At 39.3% G+C, this 27,303-nt stretch overlaps 1 protein-coding gene across 1 annotated transcript in view; it reads left to right on the top strand.

The window, feature by feature from the left end:
* The first annotated feature begins 11,275 nt into the window (after positions 1 to 11,275).
* Positions 11,276 to 27,303, top strand: part of NOC3L (NOC3 like DNA replication regulator) — a 32,983-nt gene continuing 16,955 nt past the window's right edge. Inside the window, exons 1-10 of the mRNA XM_055425045.2 lie at positions 11,276 to 11,412; positions 12,314 to 12,521; positions 15,263 to 15,395; positions 16,267 to 16,424; positions 17,029 to 17,082; positions 21,154 to 21,284; positions 22,460 to 22,621; positions 22,993 to 23,086; positions 24,773 to 24,948; positions 25,328 to 25,456. Of these exons, the coding sequence (XP_055281020.2) occupies positions 11,404 to 11,412; positions 12,314 to 12,521; positions 15,263 to 15,395; positions 16,267 to 16,424; positions 17,029 to 17,082; positions 21,154 to 21,284; positions 22,460 to 22,621; positions 22,993 to 23,086; positions 24,773 to 24,948; positions 25,328 to 25,456 (1,254 nt within the window). The 5' untranslated portion in view covers positions 11,276 to 11,403. The remainder of the gene's footprint in view (positions 11,413 to 12,313; positions 12,522 to 15,262; positions 15,396 to 16,266; positions 16,425 to 17,028; positions 17,083 to 21,153; positions 21,285 to 22,459; positions 22,622 to 22,992; positions 23,087 to 24,772; positions 24,949 to 25,327; positions 25,457 to 27,303) is intronic.

Here is a 27,303-nt window from a genome sequence, read left to right as displayed (position 1 = left end):
TTCTTCATCATTTTTAAGGAAATTTTGAAATTTTCACATTTTAATTTGATCAGGGCTCTGTAAATTAAGTAGTTGATTCTGAATGACCTTGACAGTTTTGAAAAAGATTCGCTGGCTGTTTTATAAGATCCCTCAGTTTAGGTTTGGCTTGTTTCTTCATAATTCAATCCATGTTATAAATTTTTGGTAAGTATACCACTGAAGTGATGTTGTGTCCTCGTGCCTAGTAGCAGGAGGTGCAGAATACTAGTTTATTCCCCATACTTGTAACACTAACTTTAATAACTTAGTCAAGATGATGCCTTCCAGTTTTCTGCACTGTCAAGTCACTTTTGTCCTTTGATACACATTTCCAAATTGCTTTGTGAAAAGGTTGTACAATTTTACATTTCCTACCAGCACTGTGTGAAAGTGCCCATCATCCTAAACCCTCACCACGCTAGATCCTATCTCTTAAAAAAATAACTTTCCAACTTTACAAGAGGACTTCCTTTAATTATTTCAAACTATTATACTTTTCTTTGAAAAGTACTACTAATGGAGGTGGACCTACCTCCTTCTCCATCCCAGCCCATCCCACAACCATATTACTTAAGTCTTTTACATTTCTTCTTTTGAGATTAAGTAAAAAATTCCTTTGGTCCATCCTGCTTCTAATCTATCTCAGTGATAAGATAATCCTAAGAAATATTTGTGAGTTGAAAGGGCACCACAGAGAAGTATACAAATTATAGGCCATCTCATGTGGTTTTAAATGTTTAACAAAATGGACAACAGAAACCTCCTTTAGGAGACGGTGATTATCTTTAGTATACAACTGTGTATTGTAAATTCCTGAAGGGGCTGTGATAAACTGGCTCTGGATTTAGGCCACTGGGGAGAGAAGAGAACCCCTGTGGCTTGCTCACAATGGCTGCATGAAGGATAAACAGAATACAGGAGGGGAAAAAAATGAATAGAAGATTCTAGGGTGCTCTGTTGGAGGGCAGTGGGGATGAGGTAACCCTATAACAGAAAACCTCTGATAGCTGAGTTATTCTGGTGATCCAGCTGGCATGACTTAGTCATGCATAAGTACATGCATAACCTATGACCCAGCAATTCCTCTCCTGATTATATCCTTCAAAGGAAATTTCTCACAGGTCCTTAAGAGGAATACTAGAGGATGCTCATTAAAGTGTGCATTAAAGTGTGTTGTTGTTGTTCTTGTGTGAGGGGGAAAAGAATTCGAGACAACCCTGAACTGACATAAATGTGTGATAAACAAGATGAAGAACTATGGAACAATTAGCAACAACAGATGAGTTGGACACGACTGAACTGAACTGAACTGAACTGAACTGATGAGACATACAGAGAGCAAGGTTAGGATACACAGATATACACAGAGCAAGGTTAGGATACACAGATATACACAGAGCAAGGTTAGGATACACAGATATACACAGAGCAAGGTTAGGATACACAGATATACACAGAATGACTATATTAAAACCATTGCCAAGTGAAAAAAAGAAATGAGAATAATAAAACCAAATCATTTACATAGATGATAATACATACATACAAAACAAATATGCCTTTTCTCAAGAACACCAATAAATTTTAAAAATCTATATAGGGGGAACTTATGTAAACCCGGGGCGAATTCATGTCAATGTATGGCAAAACCAACCAATATAATATTGTAAAATAAAAAAAAAATTAAAAATAAAAATCTATATAAACAGCGGCTGAATATAGAAGAGGGAGAAAGGAATTACTAAAGGGGGATAAAATTGAGTATACTGATAAATAAGTATGTAACAGAGTCTCTGCATGGATGAATAACAATAATTTGTCAAGAACTGAGGAAGGTGTTAACTCTGCATTCAAGGAAGAAGACAGAAACAAGGGGAGGAAGTAAGGAAAAGAAAGGATGGAAGTTAAGAAAGAAAAAGCAAGAGAGCAGCAAAGTGATGGGCAATCAGCCTCTGTGCCCTTTGATCGCAGGGCTTTGCACATGCTGTTCCACTTGCTAAAAATTCTGAGATGGTGACCATCACCACCGCCACCACCACCACACACGTATACACACAGTTAACTCCTCTTTCCTTTAGATCTCAGCTCAGTCATCAATTCTTTAGTAAAAGTCTAGTATGACCTCTCTGATGAGGCCATAGTCCCTTATCATAATAGGTCTTCACACCATATTCTTTTTCAGCACTGATTACAACCAAACGTTTTAGAATTAGAAAACTTTACATCTATCTGTGTGGTTTGTTTGACTAATATCTGCTTCCCACCATTAGACCAAAGCCCTGCAAGTGCAGGGATGGTATCATTTTCTCATCCTCATGCCCAGACACTGGCTGATAGTTAAGTGGCCAGTTAATATTTGTTACATGGGTGAATTAATAAAAGGACAAATGAATGAACTGACAACAAAGGTTGGAAAAGAGAACCAAAGTGGAAGAGCTATGAAAAAAGCCTCACAGAAGCTCTTGAAATTATTTGCCAGAAAGGAAGAGGGACTGTTTCTTAAGTTTACCACACCTTTTGCAGCCAGCTGCTATATACCATCTCACTCACTGGTAGGCACTGTTATCCTCAAGCTTTTTTCCATATACCATTTGGGATGTGGCAATTGAGAGAAACTGGAAGAGGGGAATAGTCACCAAGAATGCTGAATAGAAGGGAAAGGAAAAAAGAACTGGAGAGAAAACAAGGGTTTAGCAGAATACAAGTGGATGCTGACTAAGCTAAAAAGGAGATAGCTATCAACCCACTCCAGTATTCTTGCCTGGGAAATCCCATGGACAGAGAAGCCTGGTGGGCTACAGTTCATGGGGTCGTAAAGAGTTGGACACAACTCAGTGACTAAACAACAACCAAAACAGTACTTTTGACCTAAAGTGATTGATCTACTGAAAACAGTTCACCTTTGGGATGGTGAGTAAGAATAGGCTGAAGTAATATTATGCCATGCAATCCTGAGATTTCAAATCAAAATGCATGTCTCATACTCAAGCGTCTTTAGGGACGAATGAGGCTGACGGATAACAGACAACAGCAAGTACTGGGGCTGGTGGGGGAACTAGAGACCAAATACTGAGTGAGTGTATGGTCCACTCAAAAGTATTAAAAAATCAGTGAAAAGTATCACACACACAATTTTAACCAAACAAAACTATTCCTCTGGCAGAGTCTGGCCATGAGCCTCAAGTCTGTGCCCCTGTGACTGTTCTAAATCCCAAAGAGCTGACCATGTCAAATAAATAAGTAACAGAAAACACCCAGAATAATCAAAATCTACAACAAGCAAGGGGGGTACATAAACTTATATCTAGGATTCACCTCAATTCATCAGTTAAATATAATCCCAAAACAGTAAATATTTATTGTTTATAAATACAGAGTAATGACCCAGGTGTCTCAAGTTAAAAGATGGAATTAGTTATGACTCCTGTACTTTGGTATTAGTTTTCAGTTCAGGACCTACAAGGTTTAATGAACGGGCAGTCACACAGTTTACAAAATAATCTTTCTTATCTTCTCAGTAGAAAATTAGTTTCTCATGCTGTCCATGATTTAAATCTCACCTACACATGCATTCAACTTTAAACCTATCATAGTCATGTAACATCCCATATTCTAAAATCGTCTCATCTATCTATATAAAAATCTGATTTCTTTAGCCTTGGGTAATAGGAAAATAATCTGTGTTTGAAATCCAGTGCCTACTCAGGTCCCAGTAAAGATGCTCAATAAATGTTCACTGAATCCAAAACTGATGTTTTTAAAATATGTCCACAAATTCGCTGATATTTTCTCTTCAAAAAAGTATATTCTAATTTCCCTATCATTGGGAGTGGTCTGAAATAAAGTGAATCATTTTTAACAAACTGAATAGTGGACGTGATGACTTCCATGACTAAGATCTTTAAGAGGCATTAGAGTTTTCCCCTTGCTCTCTCTTGGATAACTTGCTCTGGGAAAAGCCAGCTGCTGTATCATGAGGACACTCAAGCAGCCCTATGGAGGAGTTAATGCAGTGAGAAACTGATGCTTCATGCCAACAGCCGGTAAGTAAGGAATGATACATCCTGCCAAGAGCCATATGAGTGAGCCATCTTAAAAGTTAATCCTTCCGGTGGAGATTTAAGAGGGAGAGGACATACATAAATTTATGGCTGATTTGCATTGTTGTAAGGCAGAAACCAACATAATATTGTAAAGCCATTATCCTCTGATTAAAAATAAATTTTAAAAAAGACAAAAAATGTTAATCCTCGAGCCTCGGTAAAGTCTTCAGATGACTGTAACCTTGACCAATTTAAAACTGCAACTTCCAGAAGCAGAACCATCCTGCTAAACCACTCCTAAACTCCAGATGCACAGAGACTATGTGAAATAATAAATGTTTATTATTGCTTTAAGTTGATAGCTTTTAGAGCAATTTGTTAAGCAGAAATAGACAACTCATAAGCCTACTGAAATTATCATATTATGACATACATGCATCTGACGTTTAAAACCTAGCTGTTTTGGCGCCTCTTTCACTTACCTTCTGCTCTTCCTCCACTTTCCACCTTTGCCACCTCCAGAAGCCACTCGTTCCTATAATTTCTGAATGTTAAAAAGTCCTTTTGCTCATAATGAGCCCAAGAAAGGGATTACTTAGGGGCAGACTTTATCTTCTTTCAGGTGTGACAGATGTTGGAGGAGACATTTTGGATCATCAAGCTCTCTCATCAATCTATTCATAAATATCTATTTATTTCACTTATGCATCCATTTATTCACCTGAGAGGATTTTACTTATTAGCAACACGGACTTCCCTGGTGGTTTAGTGGCTAAGACTCCCTGCTTTCAATGTAGGGGGCCTGAGTTTGATCCCTGGCCAGGGAACTAGATCCCAATATGTCGCAACTTAAGAGTTTGAATGCCACAACTAATCAACTAAAGATCCCGCATGCTGCAATGAAGACAGAAGCTGCCACCTGCTGCAGCTAAGACTGAGTATGTAGAATGTGTGTGTGTGCTCAGTCGTGTCCGACTCTTCACAACACCATGGACTGTAGCCCACCAGGATCCTCTGTCCATGGAATTTTCTAGGCAAGAATACTAGAGTGGGTTGCCATTTCCTTCTCCAGGGGATCTTCCTGACCCAGGAACAGAATGCAGGTCTCTTGAGTCTCAGACACTGGCAGGGGGATTCTTTACCCGTAGTGCCACCTGGGAAGCCCACAAGACTGCGTATAGCCAAATAAATAAATAAACAATTAAAAAAACAATAATCAGCAGTATCAGCTTATAAAATGAAGAGAAGCAATCAGAAGCATAAATGCCACCTAAGCAGGTTTTAGGACTACATGTGGATAAGTCCATAAGTGGAAGTATTTCCAAACTTGTAACCAGAGGAAGGACTTGGCCTTTGGTGAAAGATGAAGTAGAGAATATTAGAATAAGCCGGGGCACATTGTGATATACAAGGTACCTAAGATGTTAGTTTCACTTTATGGTCTCTTCCCTGTGCAGGGTAATTACCAGCAGCTTTAGAATACAGGCAGAGACAATGTGCCCTTGTTTCACAGAACACTCTGTCACAGAGAGCTCCTAGCAGAGTCTGGTACAGAGAGAGAGTGAGCAACTATTGCTGCCAAAGGTTTTATCAGAAACTGGACATGACTTTGTGTGTGGAATCTACTCCCCCTTCCCCAAAGATTCTGGAAAGCAATGAATAAACAGAGTGGCTCTAAACAGACAATGCAAGTAAAGAAAGAGGAAACGTCAGGCCTTAGAAATTAAATTTATCAACAAAATCTCAAATAGAAAAGATTATCACAACCCTAGGAAAATCCCTGTTTGTTTCCTGATCTATAACATTGCAGATGAGGGGGAAAAAAAGAAAAAGCTTAAGTATTTGACCTCTTTTGCTGAAAACCATCCCCACTGGTAGAACTAGCATCTTACTACATTTCCTGCCTGGTAAAACACAGACTTGACTACACCATAATATCGAATCCTCAGATTTATGAACTTTGAAATAAACACAATATCATAAGATTACTGAGGAAAAATAATTATATTTAGGGAAATAAAAATTCTTATGCTTAGGAAATAAAAATGCTTATTAAAAATGCTTATTAAGTGATAATTGTCTTAGGTTCAGTTCAGTTCAGTTCAGTCGCTCAGTTGTGTCCAACTCTCCACGACCCCATGAACCACAGCACGCCAGACCTCCCTGTCCATCACCAACTCTCGGAGTTCACGCAAACTCATGTCCACAGAGTCAGTGATGCCATCCAGCCATCTCATTCTCCGTCGTCCCCTTCTCCTCCCGCCCCCAACCTTTCCCAGCATCAGACTCTTTTCCAGTGAGTCAACTCGTCGCATGAGGAGGCCAAAGTATTGCAGTTTCAGCTTTAGCATCAGTCCTTCCAATGAACACCCAGGATCGATCTCCTTTAGAATGGACTGGTTGGATCTCCTTGCAGTACAAGGGACTCTCAAAGTCTTCTCCAACACCACAGTTCAAAAGCATCAATTCTTCGGCGATCAGCTTTCTTCACAGTCCAACTCTCACATCCATACATGACCATGGGAAAAACCATAGCCTTGACTAGACGGACCTTGGTTGGCAAAGTAATGTCTCTGCTTTTTAATATACTATCAAAGTTGGTCATAACTTTTCTTCCAAGGAGTCAGCATCTTTTAATTTCCTGGCTGCAATCAGCATCTGCAGTGATTTTGGAGCCCAAAAAAATAAAGTCTGACACTGTTTCCACTGTTTTTCCATCTATTTCCCATGAAGTGATATCTTAGGTTAGGGGTCCCCAAATTTGACACTGAGTCAAGGTGTTATGAGTTGAAGTGTGTGCCTTACAAAAGATGTTATAATTCTTATCCCCAGTATGTAGAAATGTGACTTTATTTAGGACTAGGATCTTTACAGATGTTACCAAGTTGTGATAATGTCATGAAACTGGGTCCTTGATCCCACATAACTAGGGTTCTTATATGAGGGGAAGATGGCCACGTGAAGACACAAAGACGGGGAAGAATGCTATGTGAAGATGGAGGCAGAAATAGGAGAGACGCATTTACAAACCAGAGAATGTCATGAATGGCCAGCCTTCACCAGAAGCTAGGAGACAAGCACGAAACAGACTTCTCCTCAGAGCCCTGAGAGGAACCAACTGAGCCAACACCTTTATTGTATTTCCAACTTATGGCCTCCAGAACTGTGAGAGAATAAATTTTTTTGTTTTAAGCCACACAGTTTATGGTACTTTGTTACAGCAACTCCAGGAAACTAATATAGAAGGATTTGAGAGTATGTGGTTTATATTGAAGGAGAGACCTGGAACCACTGATGGAAGAATAAGCAAGCAAGACTGAGAAGAGAAAGTCAGTGATAGAGTAGGCTGATGGGTGGATAACCCTGTAGGTAGGGCTCAACTCTTCTGCAGACTCTTGGAAACAATAGAAGATGCCTCAGAGTTGTTCTGCTTTTGAGAAGTGAGGACATCGGTGTACTTATGGGTATAAACATTGGTATATTAGTGCTCTGTGGCCACTGTGAGAATAACCACAAACTTGGTAGCTGAAAACAATCCAGAAGTTCGAAATCAGTACCCTTGGAATCATGCAGTCAGCAGGGCCATCCTGCCTCCAGAGGCTCCACGGGAGAGTCTGCTCCTTGCCTCTTCCTGCTTCTGGTGGCTGCTGGCCCTCCTTGACTTGTGGGTTACATCACTGCACTCTCCGCTTCTATGGCCACAAGGTCTCCTCCTCTTCCATCTCCCTCAGCCTATCTCCCCTAAGAACACATAAGATTGCATTTCGGGCCAACCTGGACAGTCCAGAATCATCTCCCTATCTCAAGATCCTTAATCATACCTTTGGCTCTATAACATAAAATTCACCAGTTTCAGGGCCTAATATCTTCAGAGGACATTCTTCAGCCTACCGCACTTGGCATATGTATTTATCCTTCAGCTTTTAATTGTCACTGGTTGAAGACTGCTCTCAGGGTCGTTGGTGCTTCTTGACTGCCCTGTAGGGGTTGAGAAAAACTCCTCAGGTTAAAAGTTGCATGTATTGAATGAAAAGTGCTGAGAGGATGTCAATGGGATGACAGTATCTGCTACACTATTGTTTTTTGTTATTTAGATTTTTGGGTTAACAATTTTAAATTGAATAATTAATCATTAGTTATAACTATTATTATTAGCTATTTTAGCCTAATTTCCTGATGACCCACAATATAAATTATTTGCTCTGTGTGACCTTGCTTAGAAAAAAATTTTTTAAGAAAAGTAGAGAAGACTCTTGAGAGTCCCTTACACTGCAAGGAGATCCAACCAATCCATTCTAAAGGAGATCAATCCTGGGTGTTCATTGGAAGGACTGATGCTAAAGCTGAAACTCCAATACTTTGGCCATCTCATGTGACGAGTTGACTCAATGGAAAAGACTCTGATGCTGGGAAGGATAGGGGACAGGAGGAGAAGGAGACGACAGAGAATGAGATGGCTGGATGGCATCACCGACTCGATGGACATGAGTCTGCGTGAACTCCGGGAGTTGGTGATGGACAGGGAGGCGTGGAGTGCTGTGATTCATGGGGTCACAAAGAGTCGGACACGACTGAGCGACTGAACTGAACTTAACTGAAACAATGTTTTTAATGATAAAAATAATCTTCAGCACAGTTAAGCTTTATATACCACATATTCAGCCCATATAGAATCTATTAAGTGAAGTCATAAAGAAACATCTCTAGAGAGGCAGACATTTTACTTTACCTGCTGTACACAGTGAGTCCAATCATTATCTTTTCATACAGATGTCACAGACATAAGGTTTAGGAATCTCTTTGCATTAGGTAGATGGATGAGATCACACCAGAAGAGCAAGCAGAACAAAAAGAGAAGTAGAAAGGTGGGTTAGGAGTGGGACCCTGAGAGTAACCTACATTGATGAGGCAGGCGGACGAAGGAGTGCAGGTAGGAGGAAAAGCTGGCAAAGAGGCTGTTAAGGGAGCCAAGAGAGTCAAAATTCTAATGTGAGAAAGGAAAATTGCAGCAGAGAGATCTAGTGAGGTTAAAAAAAAAAAAGAAATAATGTAATTCAGTGCTCACTTAAAAAAATTCACATTACTTGGAGGTTCTTGGTGATCTTATTGAGAGCAGTTACAGTGGAATAATATGGGCAGGGTCTCAAAAGGGTTCACAGGAACCTCTGGGTACAATCCCTGTGAAGTTAGTATGGGATAGCCCAGTGACCCCTCTTAGTCCAGGTATTCAGGAAAGCTATGGAAGATCCAAGAGGATCGAGCCCAAACTGAGCTTAGTGTGGATTGAGTGAATGGGAAATGACACAAAGCTGGGGACAACGTAACTGAGAAACCAGATTACATTAGTAGAAATCATGTAAACTTCCATTTGTTAAGTTTGTGTTTAAATGACAGATTGCTCAAAATCAAGATGGGAACGATTAGCTTGGCAACAAGTGCTTAAAAATGATCCAAAGATTTTTAGTTGATTTTAAACTTAACGTGGGCCAAGAGTATGACTTAATTCTTAAAAAAGCTAGCACAGGCTTGGGCTGTAATAAAAGAGAAGATGAAGTGGAGATACCAAGAGAAATATAGTTTTTTTCTTTTCCTTTCTTTCCTTTTTTTTGAAGTAAAGACAACCAGAGAATGAGCAAAATAAAACAGCAATTAAAAGGAGAAGTCATTAGGAAAAAAATGAAGGATGGAATAGATTTGCATATATTAATCGGCCAAGGGGAAAGATGCACTAGGGAGGGAAACAGAGAGCAGGGATAGTTAGTGATACATGGAGTGTGATGAAGCTGGGAGAAGTTCGTTTCGAACTGAAATGGAGATGCCTCATTCTTGGAGAGACTGGACAAGAGGCTGAAAGGACGGGAGTGACCACAGATAAATCATTATGTTAGAGAAGGAATTCATTCTCTTGGGAAGAGCACAGGCTAATGTTTTCAATTTGTTTGATGAAGTAATACTCCAGTGGGACAGTTCTGCTGTCTCTCCGAGTGTGTGTAAAGGAGAGCAGTGGGGAAATTGAGGAAGTTGGAAGAGAGGGAAAGAAGAGTTCTGGATAGAATAGGATTCTTGGTCTCTAAAGTGGGATCTAGAAGCTGAAAAGTTTCTTCTCAGTCTCTATAAGACCAGCACCTACAAGAGAGCTCAGATTGGAGCTTCTACTGGCCTTTCCGCTATAGCTCAGGACTGCTAGGCCAGACTGTCAGGATGTTCTCAGAATTGCAGACTTTAAAAACAAAAACAAACAATAAAAAAAACTAAAGCAGAATTCTTAAATTTATTCATGAAAAAAAAGTCTTTAAAGACAATCATTTTGAAAAACATAGTTATTCTTGCAATGCATAAACCTTCGTATTAAAACTAATGACTTCGGAGGAATTACTAAGGAGACAGTAGAATTTACAGAAAAGTTATAGTTACAAAAAACTGAAATGCAGATGAATCTCACTGATTTAACTGTTTATCAAGCAGTGGTTAAATTAAGGCAAAAAGGGTTTCAAAATAAAACATTAAGAATCATAGACTTTTGAGTGCTGGAACTCATGAGAAATCATTAGCCATTCCATAAACTCGCCCAGAGAACCTGTCAAGGGGCAGGTATTTCACAAATGAAATAAACTCTTCTCTGTCCCACAAAAACCAGTATTTATAATATAAAGATGCTGCTGCTGCTAAGTCGCTTCAGTCGTGTCCGACTCTGTGCGACCCCATAGACGGCAGCCCACCAGGCTCTCCCATCCCTGGGATTCTCCAGGCAAGAACACTGGAGTGGGTTGCCATGTCCTCCAATGCATGAAATTGAAAAGTGAAAGTGAGGTCGCTCAGTCTTGTCCGACTCTTCGCGACCCCATGGACTGCAGCCCACCAGGCTCCTCCGTCCACGGGATTTTCCAGGCAAGATGAGACGAGTTATATCCTATAACAAGCTAAATATTAGGAGAGGTACAAAATACAGGAAGATGATTGAAAAACTCAGATCCTCTCGTTCTGAGAAGAGAAGCCCGATTTCCTGAAGAACTGCAAGTAAATTGGGCAGGAGGCAAAGATTCAGAGACCCTGTAGAGAGACCGCTGATGACCTACCTTTGGTGATGCACAGTGCCCTGTGCTGCCACGCGCGTGCACGTCGGGGCGCCGTCGGCCCAGGGCCGCGAGGGGGCGCACGACAGCCCCTGTCTACGGAAATCCCGCCCCCATTTCCGGCGGCGGAGGATGGGGAGGGGCTAGTGGCAGTTTCCGGCTGGCTCCGCGTTGCTGATTTCGCACGTGTGTTGCGGGTTCGGGATTCCTGGATTACCGCTGTCACTGATGAATTTGTCCAGCCGGGGTACCCTGCACACTTAAGGATGAAGGCCGTAAGTGTCCTCAGAAGCCTGGTGCCCGCGGCTGCCGTCGTATAGGGGGCGGCGGCAGTGGCCTAGATTCGGGGCTCCCTGGGCTCCCTCCTGGCTGTCCGCGCATGCAGCTTCCTCTCCCTTAGACCTGGCTCCTTTTTCACCCACTCCGCACGCTTGGCTTCAGCGGGCCGTGATGACGCTAGCACGAAGGCTTGAGTTCATACGATGTCAGACTTTTGAACCCATTATTTTACAGACGAGAAACGGTCCTGCTTTCAATAAGTTTATGAGTCTTGGGACCTGAGATAAGTCCTTTTTTTTTTCTTCCTAAAGGTAAAGATATAGAAAAACAAATTGTAATCCACATGCGAATTCAGTTTGTTTTCCTTACTTTTAAGGGTCTTTGTCTTGATCTCTTTAAGCTGTAGCTTCATCAGTAATATAACAGCAGTCACTACTTCTAGGCTGTTGGTGGTAATGTTAGAGCACTTTGTAAACAGTTAAGCGATATGTAAATGTCTTGTTATTGCTAAAGACAGCCAATATTTTAATCTTAGTATGCCAAACTACAAGTGTTAAGCTAGCCTTGAAGAACCATTTACCAGTAACTCAGTGATTTTTCACATTTTTTTGAGTCTTAGACCCTTTCGAGCCGCTGTGATTTCTGCTCACTGGAAGAACCTCCCTTTGAATAACTCCTGATCTAGTGCTGGTCTGTAAGATTAATGCCATAGTGTGGTTTTAGCTTTTATATGCAAGACCTGTGACTGTGAGACGTTAAAATTGTGGAATTGTGAGACGTTAAAATTGTGGAATTGACCTAATGAAATGTTATAACCAATTCTTTTTAACCTGATTTTAAAAATAAAGTAATTTATTTTTCTGGGTATTCAGTGCCGCTTCTGTTGTTGTTTTCTAGAGAAGAAATAAAAAACAGGTTCCAAGCTTTCGGAAGTTGTTGAAAACTAGTAAAGTCAAACTTGAAAACAAGCTAAAAAACAAACAGTTTAAACAGCAGAGCACTCTCAAGAAGTACCGTAAAGAGCAGAGGAAACTAAGGCAAGCTGTAAAAGATGCTGTGTCTAAGAAACCCGTTCCGTTGGAGGACCCAAAGGGAAAACGACCAGGTAACTGGGAAAACATTCCTGTGTTCCAGTCTCTAGTGATTTGTTCTAAAATACTCTTCATGCAATAACTTTGTTTCTTAGTCATCACTTCTAGGGAAGGATTGTAGTCCTATGTGTTTCAGTCACTATGAGAAAACATTTTAATGCAGTATTCATGGTGAAAGAGACCCAGCTTCTGCTTTTAGTTTGTTTGGAAAGCAGATCTGAAGATTTTCAGTGCATACTTGGGAAACAAACTCAGAATAACCATGTAAATAAACTTTTGGGCATTCCAGTGCTACCACTTTCCCATCACTGGCAGTTAGCTAAGGAAAGGGTATTGCTTTTCTCTGGGGCATTCTTCACAGTGTTGCCAAGTATCAGTTTTCTAAACTTCTGGCTTTCTTTTCACTTGGAATGAAATTGAGCTGTAATTGTCAAGGTTATTCTTTTGTCAACCTGTTCAAAAACTCCCAAGTGCTCAAAACAGTTAAGGAATGTGATCATTCTGAGTCAGACCCATTTTGCTACAGCAGAACTTGTACTTGCAGGGTATTAATATTTGACTATATCTGACTGTTCTTTCTTCCTGCACACATCTCATTCTCTTACCCTGACCTATTTAATTTGATCCGTTGGCAACCATGCTATTGTGATGTATAAAAGGGCATGGGACTGGAAGTCAGAATACCTGAGCTTTTCTCATCATTTTGTTTCTTACTAGTGGTGTGGCCTTAGTCTGTCACATAATCTCCAGGTACTTCATTTTTTTTTTTTTAAAAAAAAACAGGCCTTGCTTGAGTTAGATATTTTTAAAGATCTGTCTATATTTCAGAAGAATTTAAAAAGCATGATATGTTAGGTATTATATTTTAAAAATAAAAGCAAAAAAATGCCTTTCTTCTTACATGTTGAGCATCTAAATTAAGTCTCTTAGGGAGCTGGGTATCGGAGAAGGCAATGGCAAGCCACTCCAGTACTATTGCCTAGAAAATCCCATGGATGGAGGAGCCTGGTTGGCTGTAGTCTGTGGGGTTGCTAAGAGTCGGACACGACTGAGCGACTTCACTTTCACTTTTCACTTTCACACATTGGAGAAGGAAATGGCAACTCACTCTGGTGTTCTTGCCTGGAGAATCCCAGGGATGGGAGAGCCTGGTGGGCTTCCGTCTATGGGGTCGCACAGAGTCGGACACGACTGAAGTGACTTAGCAGCAGCAGGGAGCTGGGTATAGGTATAATGTTCAGGTGAAAAAACTGGGTTAGAATAGTTTTGCAAATCATAACTATATAGATGGTAATCAAAGCCTTTGACTTGAGTAGAATCACCGTGGAAACTGTGTACCATGAAAATAAGAGAACCCAGAAAATAATTTTAAGAAATGCCAGCATTTAAGAAGAGAGTAGAGAAACCTGCAATGTGGTTTGAGGTGGAGCCAGAGAATTAGGAAGAAAACTTAAATTGTATATGTCTTAGAATTGAAAGAAACATGTTTCAAGAAGGAAACTTTTTATATTCTAACATGAAATAGTCTAAAAAATGAATTTTAATTTTAAAAAGCATGATGAAAAATCATGTATATTGGAGCTTCCACCCACTTGCAATTAGAGGTTATCACCACTTGTAAGATGGGCTTACACCAGTTGAGTAAAAAGGAGAAAAATATGTATGTACATATAAACTCGTATGTGAACTGTCACAGTAAGAATTAAAAGAAAAAAGAAATAGACTTTCCTTTGACCCAGAGATCTTACTGCTAGGAATGTATCCTATGATTATTTGAAAATACTTTCTAAGAGTATATATGCCCAAGCATGTTCATTGCAACACTGTTAATTTATGGCAGTTATTAATGGCATATGTGGCATATTTGGCAGTATAGCAATTATTACGGTTAATTATGGGAAAAATATGGAAACTATAAGGGGCTTCCTTTATAGCTCAGTTGGTAAAGAATCCTCCTGCAATACAGGAGACCCTGGTTCAATTCCTGGGTTGAGAAGATGTGCTGGAGAAGGGATAGGCTACTCACTCCAGTATTCTTGGGCTTCCCTTGTGGCTCAACTGGTAAAGAATCTGCCTGCAGTGTGGGAGACCTGGATTTGATCCCTGAGTTGGGAAGGTTCCCTGGAGAAGGAAAAGGCTACCCACTCCAGTGATCTGGTCTAGAGAATTCCATGGACTGTATAGTCCATGGGGTCCCAAAGATTTGGACACGACTGAGCAACTTTCACTAATTATGACAAAAAAAATTATTTTGAAAGTAATCAAAATGTTCATCAGCAGGGAATTGTTAAACGATATAAAGGTACACAATATCATACAGCTGTTGAAACTGAGGTAGAGCTGAGGTAGAGCCATATTCTAGCTGTATGATCTACAAGATCTATGCAGTAGGTGACACAATTATCATTGCTTCCTCCTTCAAAAAATTTTTTAAGCTGCTGCATATTTTTTTCTTACATGTAAATTTAACCAATATAGGATGTATTTTAAATTCTTAGGCTTGGCGTAAGTGACCTGGTGTTTAGAATGCTCTTGGCATTTAGACTTAAGGGGTCAGAGATGCGAGCATTTGCCTCACCCATGACGACCAAGTACAGCAAAGAATTGTCCTGCCCAGCATGTCAGTAGTGCTCACGTTTAGAAACATTGGGCTAAGGTGGTTGAAAAGCATAAGCTTTTCCTATCGTAGACACAGAAACACAGGATTCTGTCTCTAATACTAATTCCTGATTTTATTTTTTGTTTGTTGAAATAGGTAAAAGGATTGAGAGGGAAGAGGAAGAAGAGGAGGAAGCCCTTCCTTTAGATATGATGGATGAAGATGACTTACAGTTAATGAAAGATTTAGGACAGAGAGCATCTTTTCTAACGAGAGACATTTCTTCCAGGTAATACTTCATTTAGATTATAGTCATTCACATTCTTTCAGTGTTAAAAACTTGGTTCTGAATTTTACTCAGGTGGTTAGTGCAAGATGCTGCTCATCTCTGAACGCTGGAGTTTGTAAACTGTAAACCCTATTCTGTAAACCCTATTCTGTTTATTTCGTAAATAAAATTAGTTCATAAAAAAGAGCTGATTTTATTTAGTGTATATCTTTATTTCTTTTGAGTCTGAATAGTGATGTAGAGTGAATGGGTGACGTTTGCTAGTCTCTGAGGCAGAACAGTCCCGAGTTCCTTACGGCCGTTACCCGTGTCTCAGTCACTGTTACCCTGTCATGCTTAGTTGCTCAGTTGTGTCCAACTCTGTGATCCCATAGGCCACAGCCTGCCAAGCTCCTCTGTCCATAGAATTTTCCAGGCAAGAGTACTGGAATAGGTTGCCATTTCCTATTCCATGTTACCATATCAGGTAGGTATTATTCTGTTTCACAGAAAGGAAACTGTTTTCCCATAGTCACAAATAATGGATCTGAAATTTAAACTTAGGTGAAGTCCAAAGTCCATGCTATGTTCTGAAGGTTTTGGGGAAAGTAAAACCTTTGACACCCAATGTCCACGTTGGCTCTGTGGAATATTCTTCGAAAAGAAATCTGTAACTTCACCTCTATATTGCCGCTAAAGGGAAAACTAAATGTAAGCCATAGTTTTATGGCTTTATATGGTAGGCCACATGATTCATTTACTATACAAATGCCTGATCTAAGTGCTAATATCTTTATGCCTATTAAAGATTTGGTTAGTGATTTACTTTTATGGACTTTTAAAATGATAAGTCTCTAAGTTTTTTTAAATATATTGAAATTTTTTCCTGCAGTGAGCCTGTTCATGTCAAGAAACGGAAGCATGAGAGTGTTATAGATAAATATGAAAAAATACCAAGAACTCTGCAAACTGCGCCAGAGAAGGAACTGATTCACTTACTTCCTATCAAAGATAAAAGTGGTATAATCCCACAGACCAGAGAGAAACCAGGTGAATCTGATCAGCCTGTGTATTAGGTTAAAATTTTGATTCCTTACTAATATCATGTTCAAAATTTTCTCATTCAAAATTTATTTTATTTTGACTTTTACTCATATCTACAGAACAGGGTAGCTAAAGTTAGTCATAGAGCAAAGTTGACAATTCTGGCCGGAAATACAAATGATTATCTCATAGTACAATTATGCCCATTGTACTGTGAGTACAGCTGAAGCTGCAAGGTTAAGGTGATTCTTTTCAGAGTATTTCATTTTTTTGTTTCTTAAAAAAAATTAGAAACATACTAGTCATCCTTTTTTAGCCTTTTTTTTTTTCCCATACATGTATTTTTGTGAAATAAAACACAAAAGTCTGGGAATCAAGGATGTGAAATTATGTGGTTTATCAAAAAAACTGCCCATAAAGCTACCATTTGGGTAAGAAATACTGCCAGCACTCAGAAACATCCCTTCTGCTCCCCTTAATCACTAATTGTTCCCTCCTAAGAGAAGTAACTATTTTCCTGAGTTTTATGGTAATCACTTTCCTGGTTTTCCTTGTGGTTTTACAACTTATGTATATTATCACATTTTTAATATGCATGTTTTCCATATAGTTATTGACAGTAACCAAGACGAAGAGGATCAAGAAGAGATGGAACCTGAGGAAGGTAATGGGATGCATTTCTAGTTACTAAATTGTTAATTGAGAATTACACTTTTTTTTTTTTTTCATAATGGTGAATTAGTTTTAGATATAAGCTGGAATGTGCATTTTGGAGTACTGGTCATTTCAAGGTCATTTTGAACATTTTCCCACACTTTGAAAATCTCACCTTATGTAATTTGATTGTTGCCTTTCCTATGGAAAATTTTATGCAGTTATGTTTGTGATGTCTAGGCATGCATGGAGAATCTGATAAATTATTACTATTTTGAATTCTTTTTAATCATAATTTAAGGACCTACCTACAAATAACTATTAACTTTTTAGCCTCAGTTCAGTCAGTTCAGTCGCTCAGTCGTGTCCGACTCTCCGCGACCCCATGAATCACAGCACGCCAGGCCTCCCTGTCCATCACCAACTCCCGGAGTTCACTCAAACTCATGTCCACAGAGTCGGTGATGCCATCCAGCCATCTCATTCTCCGTCGTCCCCTTCTCCTCCCGCCCCCAACCTTTCCCAGCATCAGAGTCTTTTCCAGTGAGTCAACTCGTCGCATGAGGTGGCCAAAGTATTGCAGTTTCAGCTTTAGCATCAGTCCCTCCAATGAACATCCAGGATTGATCTCCTCCAGAATGGACTGGTTGGATCTCCTTGCAGTATAAGGGACTCGCAAGAGTCTTCTCCAACACCACAGTTCAAAAGCATCGATTCTTCGGCGGTCAGCCTTCTTCACAGTCCAACTCTCACATCCATACATGACCACGGGAAAAACCATTGCCTTGACTAGACGGACCTTGGTTGGCAAAGTAATGTCTCTGCTTTTTAATATACTATCAAGGTTGGTCATAACTTTCCTTCCAAGGAGCAAGCGTCTTTTAATTTCATGGCTGCAATCAGCATCTGCAGGGATTTTGGAGCCCAAAAAAATAAAGTCTGACACTGTTTCCACTGTTTTTCCATCTATTTCCCATGAAGTGATGGGACCAGATGCCATGATCTTTGTTTTCTGAATGTTGAGCTTCAAGCCAACCTTTTCACTCTCCTCTTTCACTTTCATCAAGAGGCTTTTGAGTTCCTCTTCACTTTCTGCCATAAGGGTAGTGTCATCTGCATATCTGAGGTTATTGATATTTCTCCCGGCAATCTTGATTCCAGCTTGTGCTTCTTCCAGCCCAGCGTTCCTCATGATGTACTCTGCATATAAGTTAAATAAGCAAGGTGACAATATACAACCTTGACGTACACCTTTTCCTATTTGGAACCAGTCTGTTGTTCCATGTCCAGTTCTAACAGTTGCTTCCTGACCTGCATACAGGTTTCTCAAGAGGCAGGTCAGGTGGTCTGGGATTCCCATCTCTTTCAGAATGTTCCACAGTTTATTGTGATCCACACAGTCAAAGGCTTTGGCATAGTCAATAAAGCAGAAATAGAAGTTTTTCTGAAACTCTCTTGCTTTCTCCATGATCCAGCGGATGTTGGCAATTTGATCTCTGGTGCCTCTGCCTTTTCTAAAACCTGCTTGAACATCTGGGAGTTCACGGTTTACATACTGCTGAAGCCTGGCTTGGAGAATTTTGAGCATGACTTTACTAGCGTGTGAGATGAGTGCAATTGTGCGGTAGTTTGAGCATTCTTTGGCATTGCCTTTCTTTGGGATTGGAATGAAGACTGACCTCTTCCAGTCCTGTGGCCACTGCTGAGTTTTCCAAATCTGCTGGCATACTGAGTGCAGCACTTTCACAGCATCATCTTTCAAGACTTGAAATAGCTCAACTGGAATTCCATCACCTCCACTAGCTTTGTTCGTAGTGATGCTTTCTAAGGCCCACTTGACTTCACATTCCAAGATGTCTGGCTCTAGGTCAGTGATCACGTTATCGTGACTATCTTGGTCGTGAAGATCTTTTTTGTACAGTTCTTCTGTGTATTCCTGCCACCTCTTTTTAATATCTTCTGCTTCTGTTAGGTCCATACCATTTCTGTCCTTTATCGAGCCCATCTTTGCATGAAATGTTCCCTTGGAATCTCTAATTTTCTTGAAGAGCTCTCTTGTTTTTCCTATTCTGTTGTTTTCCTCTATTTCTTTGCATTGATCACTGAGGAAGGCTTTCTTATCTCTCCTTGCTATTCTTTGGAACTCTGCATTCAGATGCTTATATCTTTCCTTTTCTCCTTTGCTTTTCGCCTCTCTTCTTTTCACAGCTATTTGTAAGGCCTCCTCAGACAGCCATTTCGCTCTTTTGCATTTCTTTTCCATGGGGATGGTCTTGGTCCCTGTCTCCTGTACAATGTCACGAACCTCCGTCCAGAGTTCATCAGGCACTCTATCAATCAGATCTAGTCCCTTAAATCTATTTCTCACTTCCACTGTATAATCATAAGGAATTTGATTGAGGTCATATCTGAATGGTCTAGTGGTTTTCCCTACTTTCTTCAATTTAAGCCTAAAGGATAAAAATGACGGGTACAAAATTATTTTGGCTCTTTCTTAGAGCAGTTATACTTTATGTATGTTTGTTTTACATAACTAAATGTGGGTTCTAATAGTTGGACCAGTTCCAGTCACAGTTAAACTGAAAGAACATATTGTTTGAAACTATATTGGTTTGGAATTTGTGATAAAACAAGCTAGTTAAATTTTACTTTGTCTTAGCAAACCTTATTAGTGTAAATGAGATTACAGGGCAACTATTTTAACTGTATTTAGTCATTCTTCATAGGCTTATAACAGATTATGCTTGTGTGTTTGTTAAATCTGGTTCCATGTAAATTTCTTAAGGTAGATGTATTTTGCAGAGTTGAAAACAGAGGAGCATGTTTTGTACTTTTTAAAAACTAAATCAGATTGTTCTTTCTCTTAATTTGTATGAATTATTGTGGGTTTATTAGCACAGTGGGCTTCCCTTATAGCTCAGTGGCAAGGAATCCCTACCAATGCAGGAAACGTAAGTTTGATCCCTGGGTCAGAAAAATCCTCTGGAGAAGGAATGGCTACCTGTTTCGGTATTCTTGCCTGGGAAATCCCACAGCCAGAGGAGCCTGGTAGACTACAGTCCATGGGGTCACAAAGAGTCAGATGAACATGACTTGGTGACTAAACAACAGCAACAGTTAGTATCAGTTCAGTTCAGTCACTCAGTCGTGTCCGACTCTTTGCGACCCCATAAATTGCAGCACGCCAGGCCCCCCTGTCCATCACCAACTCCCGGAGTCTACTCAAACTCATGTCCATCAAGTCGGTGATGCCATCCAGCCATCTCATCCTTTGTCGTCCCCTTCTCCTCCTGTCTCCAATCCCTCCCAGCATCAGGGTCTTTTCCAATGAATCAATTCTTCGCATGAGGTGGCCAGAGTATTGGAGTTTCAGCTTCAGCATCAGTCCTTCCAATGAACACCCAGGACTGATCTGCTTTAGGAAGGACTGGTTGGACCTCATTGCAATCCATGGGACTCTCAAGAGTCTTCTCCAACACCACAGTTCAAAAGCATCAATTCTTTGGCATTCAGCTTTCTTTATAGTCCAACTTTCACATCCATACATGACCACTGGAAAAACCATAGCCTTGACTAGACGGACCTTTGTTGGCAAAGTAATGTTTCTGCTTTTTAATATGCTGTCTAGGTTGTTCATAACTTTTCTTCCAAGGAGTAAACGTCTTTTAATTTCATGGCTGCAGTCACCATCTGCAGTGATTTTGGAGCCCCCAAAAATAAAGTCTGACACTGTTTCCACTGTTTCCCCATCTATTTTCCATGCATAGTGCTTAAGAATAAGAACTCTTAATCAGACTACCTGGATTTAAATCCCATTTCTGCCAGATACTTGAGCTTAGGCAAGTTACTTTCTCTTTGCCTCAGTTTATCTACAAAATGAGGCTAATGATAGTATTTGCCTCATGTGATTGGTGAGAGATTTATATGTATTAATAGTAATCTTGGCCCATAGCAAGTACTTGGTAAAAGTTAGCTATCATTATGATTGGTTGTTACTACAAGAAAATTATTTTAATCATTAAGATTCTTGGATACTTGTAAATAAAGAAATGCTTAAGAGGTGAAACCTAATATGTTGCAGAGATAATTGAGAAGCCCATTAAGGAGCTGACATTAGAAGAACATTTAATTGAGAGGAAGAAGAAACTACAGGAAAGGAAAATGCATATTGCAGCCTTGGCGTCTGCCATATTATCAGATCCAGAAAGTAATGTAAGTATAATTTCCTTAGGCTGTTCACATTATGTGGGGTACTAGTCTGATCTTTTAAGATTCTCTTCTTAGCTGTAAGCACACATGGAAAGGAAGGACCTTAACAAAATGGTAGTATCTGAATTAAAAGAGTACATAGAACATTCAGTTCAGTCGCTCAATCGTGTCCGACTCTCTGCGACCCCATGAATCACAGCACGCCAGGCCTCCCTGTCCATCACCAACTCCCGGAGTTCACTCAAACTTATGTCCATCGAGTCGGTGTTGCCTAAACCAAATCTGAACTTTGTTTCTTCTGTGATCTTAGGAAAGTTGCTTGAATGTTCTGAGTCTTATCTTCTTCATCTCTAAATGAAGATATTGGACTATACTTGATTGACATATGTAACAATATATTTCAGCAAGTGTGTTTAGGGAAATCGGACACACGTGTTTTAAGAAAACTCAGTGCCATTTGTGGCAGCGTGGATGGATCTAGAGATTAGCAGACTGAGTAAATAGAGTTAGAGAAAGACAAGTATCATAGGATGGCACTTATGTGTGGAATCTCAGTAAATGATACAAACGACTTTATTTTAAAAGCAGAAAGAGACTCACAGTTATAGAAAGCAAACTTACAGTTACCAAAGGGGAAAGGGCTGGGGGAGGGATAAATTAGGAATTTGGGATTCAGATATAGATTATTATAATCTATATATAATATAGATGAGTAACAGACCTACTGTATAGCAGAGGGAACTATATTCATTACTTTGTAATAACCTGTAATGGAAAAGAATATGAAAAAGAATACATATGTATTTGTATATGTATAGCTGAATCATTTTGCTGTATACCTGAAACATTCTAAATCAACTATATTTCAATTTAAAAAAAGGTAGCATCATTAAAAAAAGAAAACTCAATAAAAAAAGAATTTCTAAAAATAGGTAGATTAATAAATGTAAACTTTTTAAGTGTATTTTTTCTAACTGCTTTTTAACAAAAATTTGATGAACTTACAACTCTAGTGATTTGTGTGTTGTTAATGTGAGCAGTGTCTGGAGTTGGGTGTGGCTGGACTAGACTGTGAGCCATTGTGTGAATTCTACTTATTGTGCCAGATATGTGGTGGTTTTCTTTTGTTCATAATTATCTTGCCATTTCTTTAGCCTTATATGTTGTTTCTTTAACAGATTAAAAAATTGAAAGAATTACGTTCTATGCTGATGGAGCAGGATCCTGATGTGGCTGTTACTGTTCGAAAGCTGGTGATAGTTTCTTTGATGGAGTTATTTAAAGACATTACTCCTTCATATAAAATACGACCGCTAACAGAAGCAGAAAAATCCACCAAGGTAATGCTGGATATAACTACTATACAAGATAAGCTGAAAACTTTGCTTCACTAGAGACAAGTAAAGGGCTTCCCTGATAGCTCAGTAGTAAAGAATCTGCCCACAATGCAGGAGATGTGGGTTCAATTCCTGGGTCGAGAAGATCCCCTGGAGGAGGAAATGGCAACTCCCTCCCGTATTCTTGCTGGAAAACCCCATAGACAGAGAAGCCTGGCAGGCTACAGTCCATAGGATCACAAAGAGTCAGACATGACTTTAGCAGCTGAGCATGCAGAGGTGGGAGAAATAGTGGGGGTACTCATATTTTGTGCTAATTTAAAAATGGATTTTAATATTTTGATTTAAGAAAATGAGCTTTTTGGTCTTTTTAGATCCGCAAAGAAACCCAGAAATTAAGAGAATTTGAAGAAGGCCTGGTTAGCCAATACAAATTTTATTTGGAAAATCTGGAGCAAATGATTAAAGGTATATTAAAAGTATCCTAAGAGTGTGTAGTACTGATGAGTGTGAGCTCTCATCAGGAAGGTGAATTCTGTATTCTGTCCTGTGTCTTGAGTCAGTATAGTGTATGATGAGAAACAGAGTCTATAGTCAGACTTCCTAAGTTCAAGTTCTGACTCACCTCTTAATACCTGTGATAGGCAAAGGACTTAACCTCTCTGTGCTGCGGTTTTTCTGTCTATAAAATGGGAATAAGAATGGTTAAAGTACTGTTCTTTAATAGTATTTTGATGCTTTTCTTTAATAGGAACAATCCAATATCATAGGATTGTTGTGAGGAGTGAATTAATTTATAGGTATAAAGTAGTGCCTGTACTAGATACTGTGCATTATCAGCTATCAGTATTAGTATTATCGTTGCTGCAGTCCTGTACCTAGTAAATAGTTGTATGTTTCTTGAATTTATGAATGGTTGGAATTTATTCTACTGTTTTTTATTTGGAAGGAGTAGTCAGGGGAGAAAGATAATGTGATTGAATGTAATGAGTGCCTTGAAAATGGACTTATCAGGATGATAAACTTTTTTGTCAAACGCTGTTTGCTTTTTCTTCGTTCAGAGAAGAAAGGGCATAGGAATCATTCTGACATGAATGGGGAAGAGATTTCTTGCCAAGGCAAGGAGCTTTCACCTGATCAGTTGGGCTCCTTTACTCAGAGCTGGGTCTAAGGATCACCCAGCTGCCATCTCAGCTGTAACAGAGCTGAATCTATTGGCCCAGTAAGGACATGGAATGGGGTGGGTGGCATGGACATTGCTTCTGTGCTCTGTCATCCCAGCTGGAATCTACATACTAGCATTTATTTATCTGTCATAATGTCTTCAGGATTCTTCCCTGTTGTAACATGTGTCAATATTTTGCTCCCTTTTAAGGCTGAATAATATCCTGTTGTATGTACACTACATTTTATTTATCCATTCATCCATCCATTATGAAGTCTTGTCAGTTTTAAGTAAATAGAAAATATTGTTCTTAATTATGGTGAATGCAGTCTGTTTGAGGAAAAATCACATGAGAAGCAAGTTCAAAGGCACTTGGGGAATCCCCTGGTGGTCCAGTGGTTAGGAATATATGCTGCCTCTGCCGGGGGCATGGGTTCGATTCCTGGTAGGGGAACTAAGTTGCTGTATGCTTGGTGGCACAGCCAAAAAACTAATTAATTAAAATTTAAAAAGTCACTGTCTTTCTCATCTCTGGCTGTGTATGATGAAGAGGGGGGGTGTTGAACTTACTTTAGAAAGAATTGGCATATTTTCGTATGCTCATATTCAAGATACTGTGTTACAGTACATTACAGAGTATGTGTGTAGATATTTCTAGAAAAAAGGTACTGTGACTCATCAGTTATTCTGAAGAAGTTAAACCTCTTCTGGACCTCTTGGGTAAAGATACCACAATGAGCATTAGCAGTAAGCCCAGGGAAATGATGTAAGATCCAAGATTCTTGTAATTGTGGGGACAGTCAGAAGATGAATGATGGTAGGTAAATGTTAGTGATAACATTTGTACTTGTGTCTTAAGTGTAGACAACTCTTATTTAAGAATTCAGATGGTATGTTGATTTTTCATATGATTGCCTGTTAGTATAAAAGAAACTAATTAATTGAAATTTTAACCACTGAGTAAAGTAACTCCAGTTATCTTTTATTAGACTGGAAGCAAAGGAAGCTGAAGAAAAGTAATGTGGTTTCCTTAAAGGCCTACAAGGGACTGGCAGAGGTGGCTGTGAAGAGCCTGTGTGAGCTGTTGGTGGCCCTGCCTCATTTCAACTTTCACAACAACATCATTGTATTGATTGTCCCTCTCATGAATGACATGTCAAAATTGGTGGGTGGCTTTTGCTGCTTTTGCTTTTCCTTAACAGAAAATCCAATTCCTTTGGAGCTCTTATTTATTGCTAAAATGGGGTCCATTAAATACTGTTTCTTCAAGAAAATTGTTTGAAAATAAGTTTGTTGCAGCGATTTTGAGTAGCAGCTGGTTTTACCCTCCGGGGAACATCAGGCTTGTGTCTGCACACATTTGGTTGTCACGACTGTGATGGTGGGAGGAGGGGATTGTTGCCGCTGTATCTGGTAGATAAAGCTCAGAGAGACTTCTAAACAACGTATAGGACGGGCCCCCACAACAAAGAATCACCTGGCCCAAAATGTCAGTACCACTGAAGTTGAGAAACATTGATTTAGTGTAACATTTTATTTTTCAGATATCTGAAATGTGTTGTGAAGCAGTAAAGAAACTGTTTAAACAAGATAAATTAGGCCAAGCTTCCCTGGGTGTAATTAAAGTGATATCTGGTTATGTGAAGGGCAGAAATTATGAAGTTAGGCCAGAGGTAAGCCTTTCTTTTCTCACCTTGCATTGTGTTTATTTTTAAAGTACTAAGTTAATTTTCAGTTGTTATGAAGCATTTATTTTTTGTAGAAGTGTATAAACTATAAAGTGAAAATACTCCCCCAAAGGAACCACTCATAACAATTTGGCATGTATCCTTCTATCATAGACATTTATGTATACAGATAGAGACATTCTTTGTTTACATTTTAAAATAAAAAATGGGTTTATACAATGGAAACTATTCTGGAATTTGTATGGAATGTGGATTTATGTAAAGGGCTATCCCATTCTTTTGAACGTCTGCCTTAGTATTCCGTTACGTGAATATGTAGTCCCTATTTGAAGGACAGCTGAGTTGTTTCTAGATTTTTGCTATTACAGTCAGCATAGAAAATAACATCTTGGCCATGTTATTTTTTGCACACTTTTGTGAATATTCTGTGAGTTAAATTTCTTAAGTGTCGATACTGTGTCCAACAGTATACACATTTAAATATTTGAGAGAGAAAATCAAATTGTCCTCCAGAAACATTTGAACACTTGTGTTCCCACCAGTGATAGGAGTGTCATTTCCCTACAACCTACCCAATGTTGAATACTTTCACTCTTTAATCTTTGTTAGTCTGGTGGGTAAAAAAATTGTATATTAATAGATTGTTTATTTTGTTTACACATTTTTCTTAGTAAGGTTTTGCTTCCTTTCATATATATTTTAGTCATTTGAATGTTTTACCTGTTTGTATTGTTTGCAAGTTTTTTCCCTCAGGTACTTGACTTTCTTAATAATATGTTAATGATTTTTAAAATATTTATTTCAATAAAAGCTATGTACTAGGCACTATTCTAGGTCCTAGGGATAAAGTAGTGAACAAAAGAAACAAAAGGTCTGTGTTTGCTGAGCTTACATTACATAGTAAGCATATTAAATCTTTGCTATATAAATAGCAAATATTTGTTGTCTTTTAATCTTGTATTGTGGTCTTTTTGCTTCATAGAAGTTTTGCATTTTAATTATTTTATGGAATTGATTTTTTGTATTCAAGAATATGAAGTGTCTTACCTTTATGTTTTTAAGTGAAGTTTTGTAGTTTTCTTCTTTTGGGCCTTAGATATTTTTGTTAATTTGATTTTTTACTGTTTTATTTTATAAATTTGAAGTCTTCCTTTGTCATCAAACCCTTTTCATCCCCTGAAGCTGATCATTTAGCTGAACTGCTAAAATTACAAATATTCAGTTCAGTTCAGTCGCGTCCAACTCTCTGCGACCCCATGAATCACAGCACGCCAGGCCTCCCTGTCCATCACCAACTCCCGGAGTTCACTCAAACTCATGTCCATCTAGTCGGTGATGCCATCCAGCCATCTCATTCTCTGTCGTCCCCTTCTCCTCCCGCCCCCAACCTTTCCCAGCATCAGTCTTTTCCAGTGAGTCAGCTCGTCGCATGAGGTGGCCAAAGTATTGCAGTTTCAGCTTTAGCATCAGTCCTTCCAATGAACACCCAGGACTGATCTCCTTTAGAATGGACTAGTTGGATCTCCTTGCAGTCCAAGGGACTCTCAAGAGTCTTCTCCAACACCATAGTTCAAAAGCATCAATTCTTCGGCGCTCAGCTTTCTTCACAGTCCAACTCTCACATCCATACATGACCACGGGAAAATCCATAGCCTTGAATAGACGGACCTTGGGCTTTAATAATACTCAGAATTTTAGAGTAAGCAGATAATAGGGCTTGAACACAAAACTGGATGTGAGGAAACACTCTTATTTTATCGATGCTAGAATATGGACTACTTTCTTTACTTTCTTGGTATTTGTTTTGTATATTTATAGTTTTTACGGTGATT

This window comes from Moschus berezovskii, chromosome 12 (assembly GCF_049115385.1).
Source record: "Moschus berezovskii isolate FMDL1 chromosome 12, NW_MosBer_1.0, whole genome shotgun sequence".
NCBI lineage: Eukaryota > Metazoa > Chordata > Mammalia > Artiodactyla > Moschidae > Moschus > Moschus berezovskii.
This window is presented reverse-complemented; position numbering and strand designations above follow the sequence as displayed.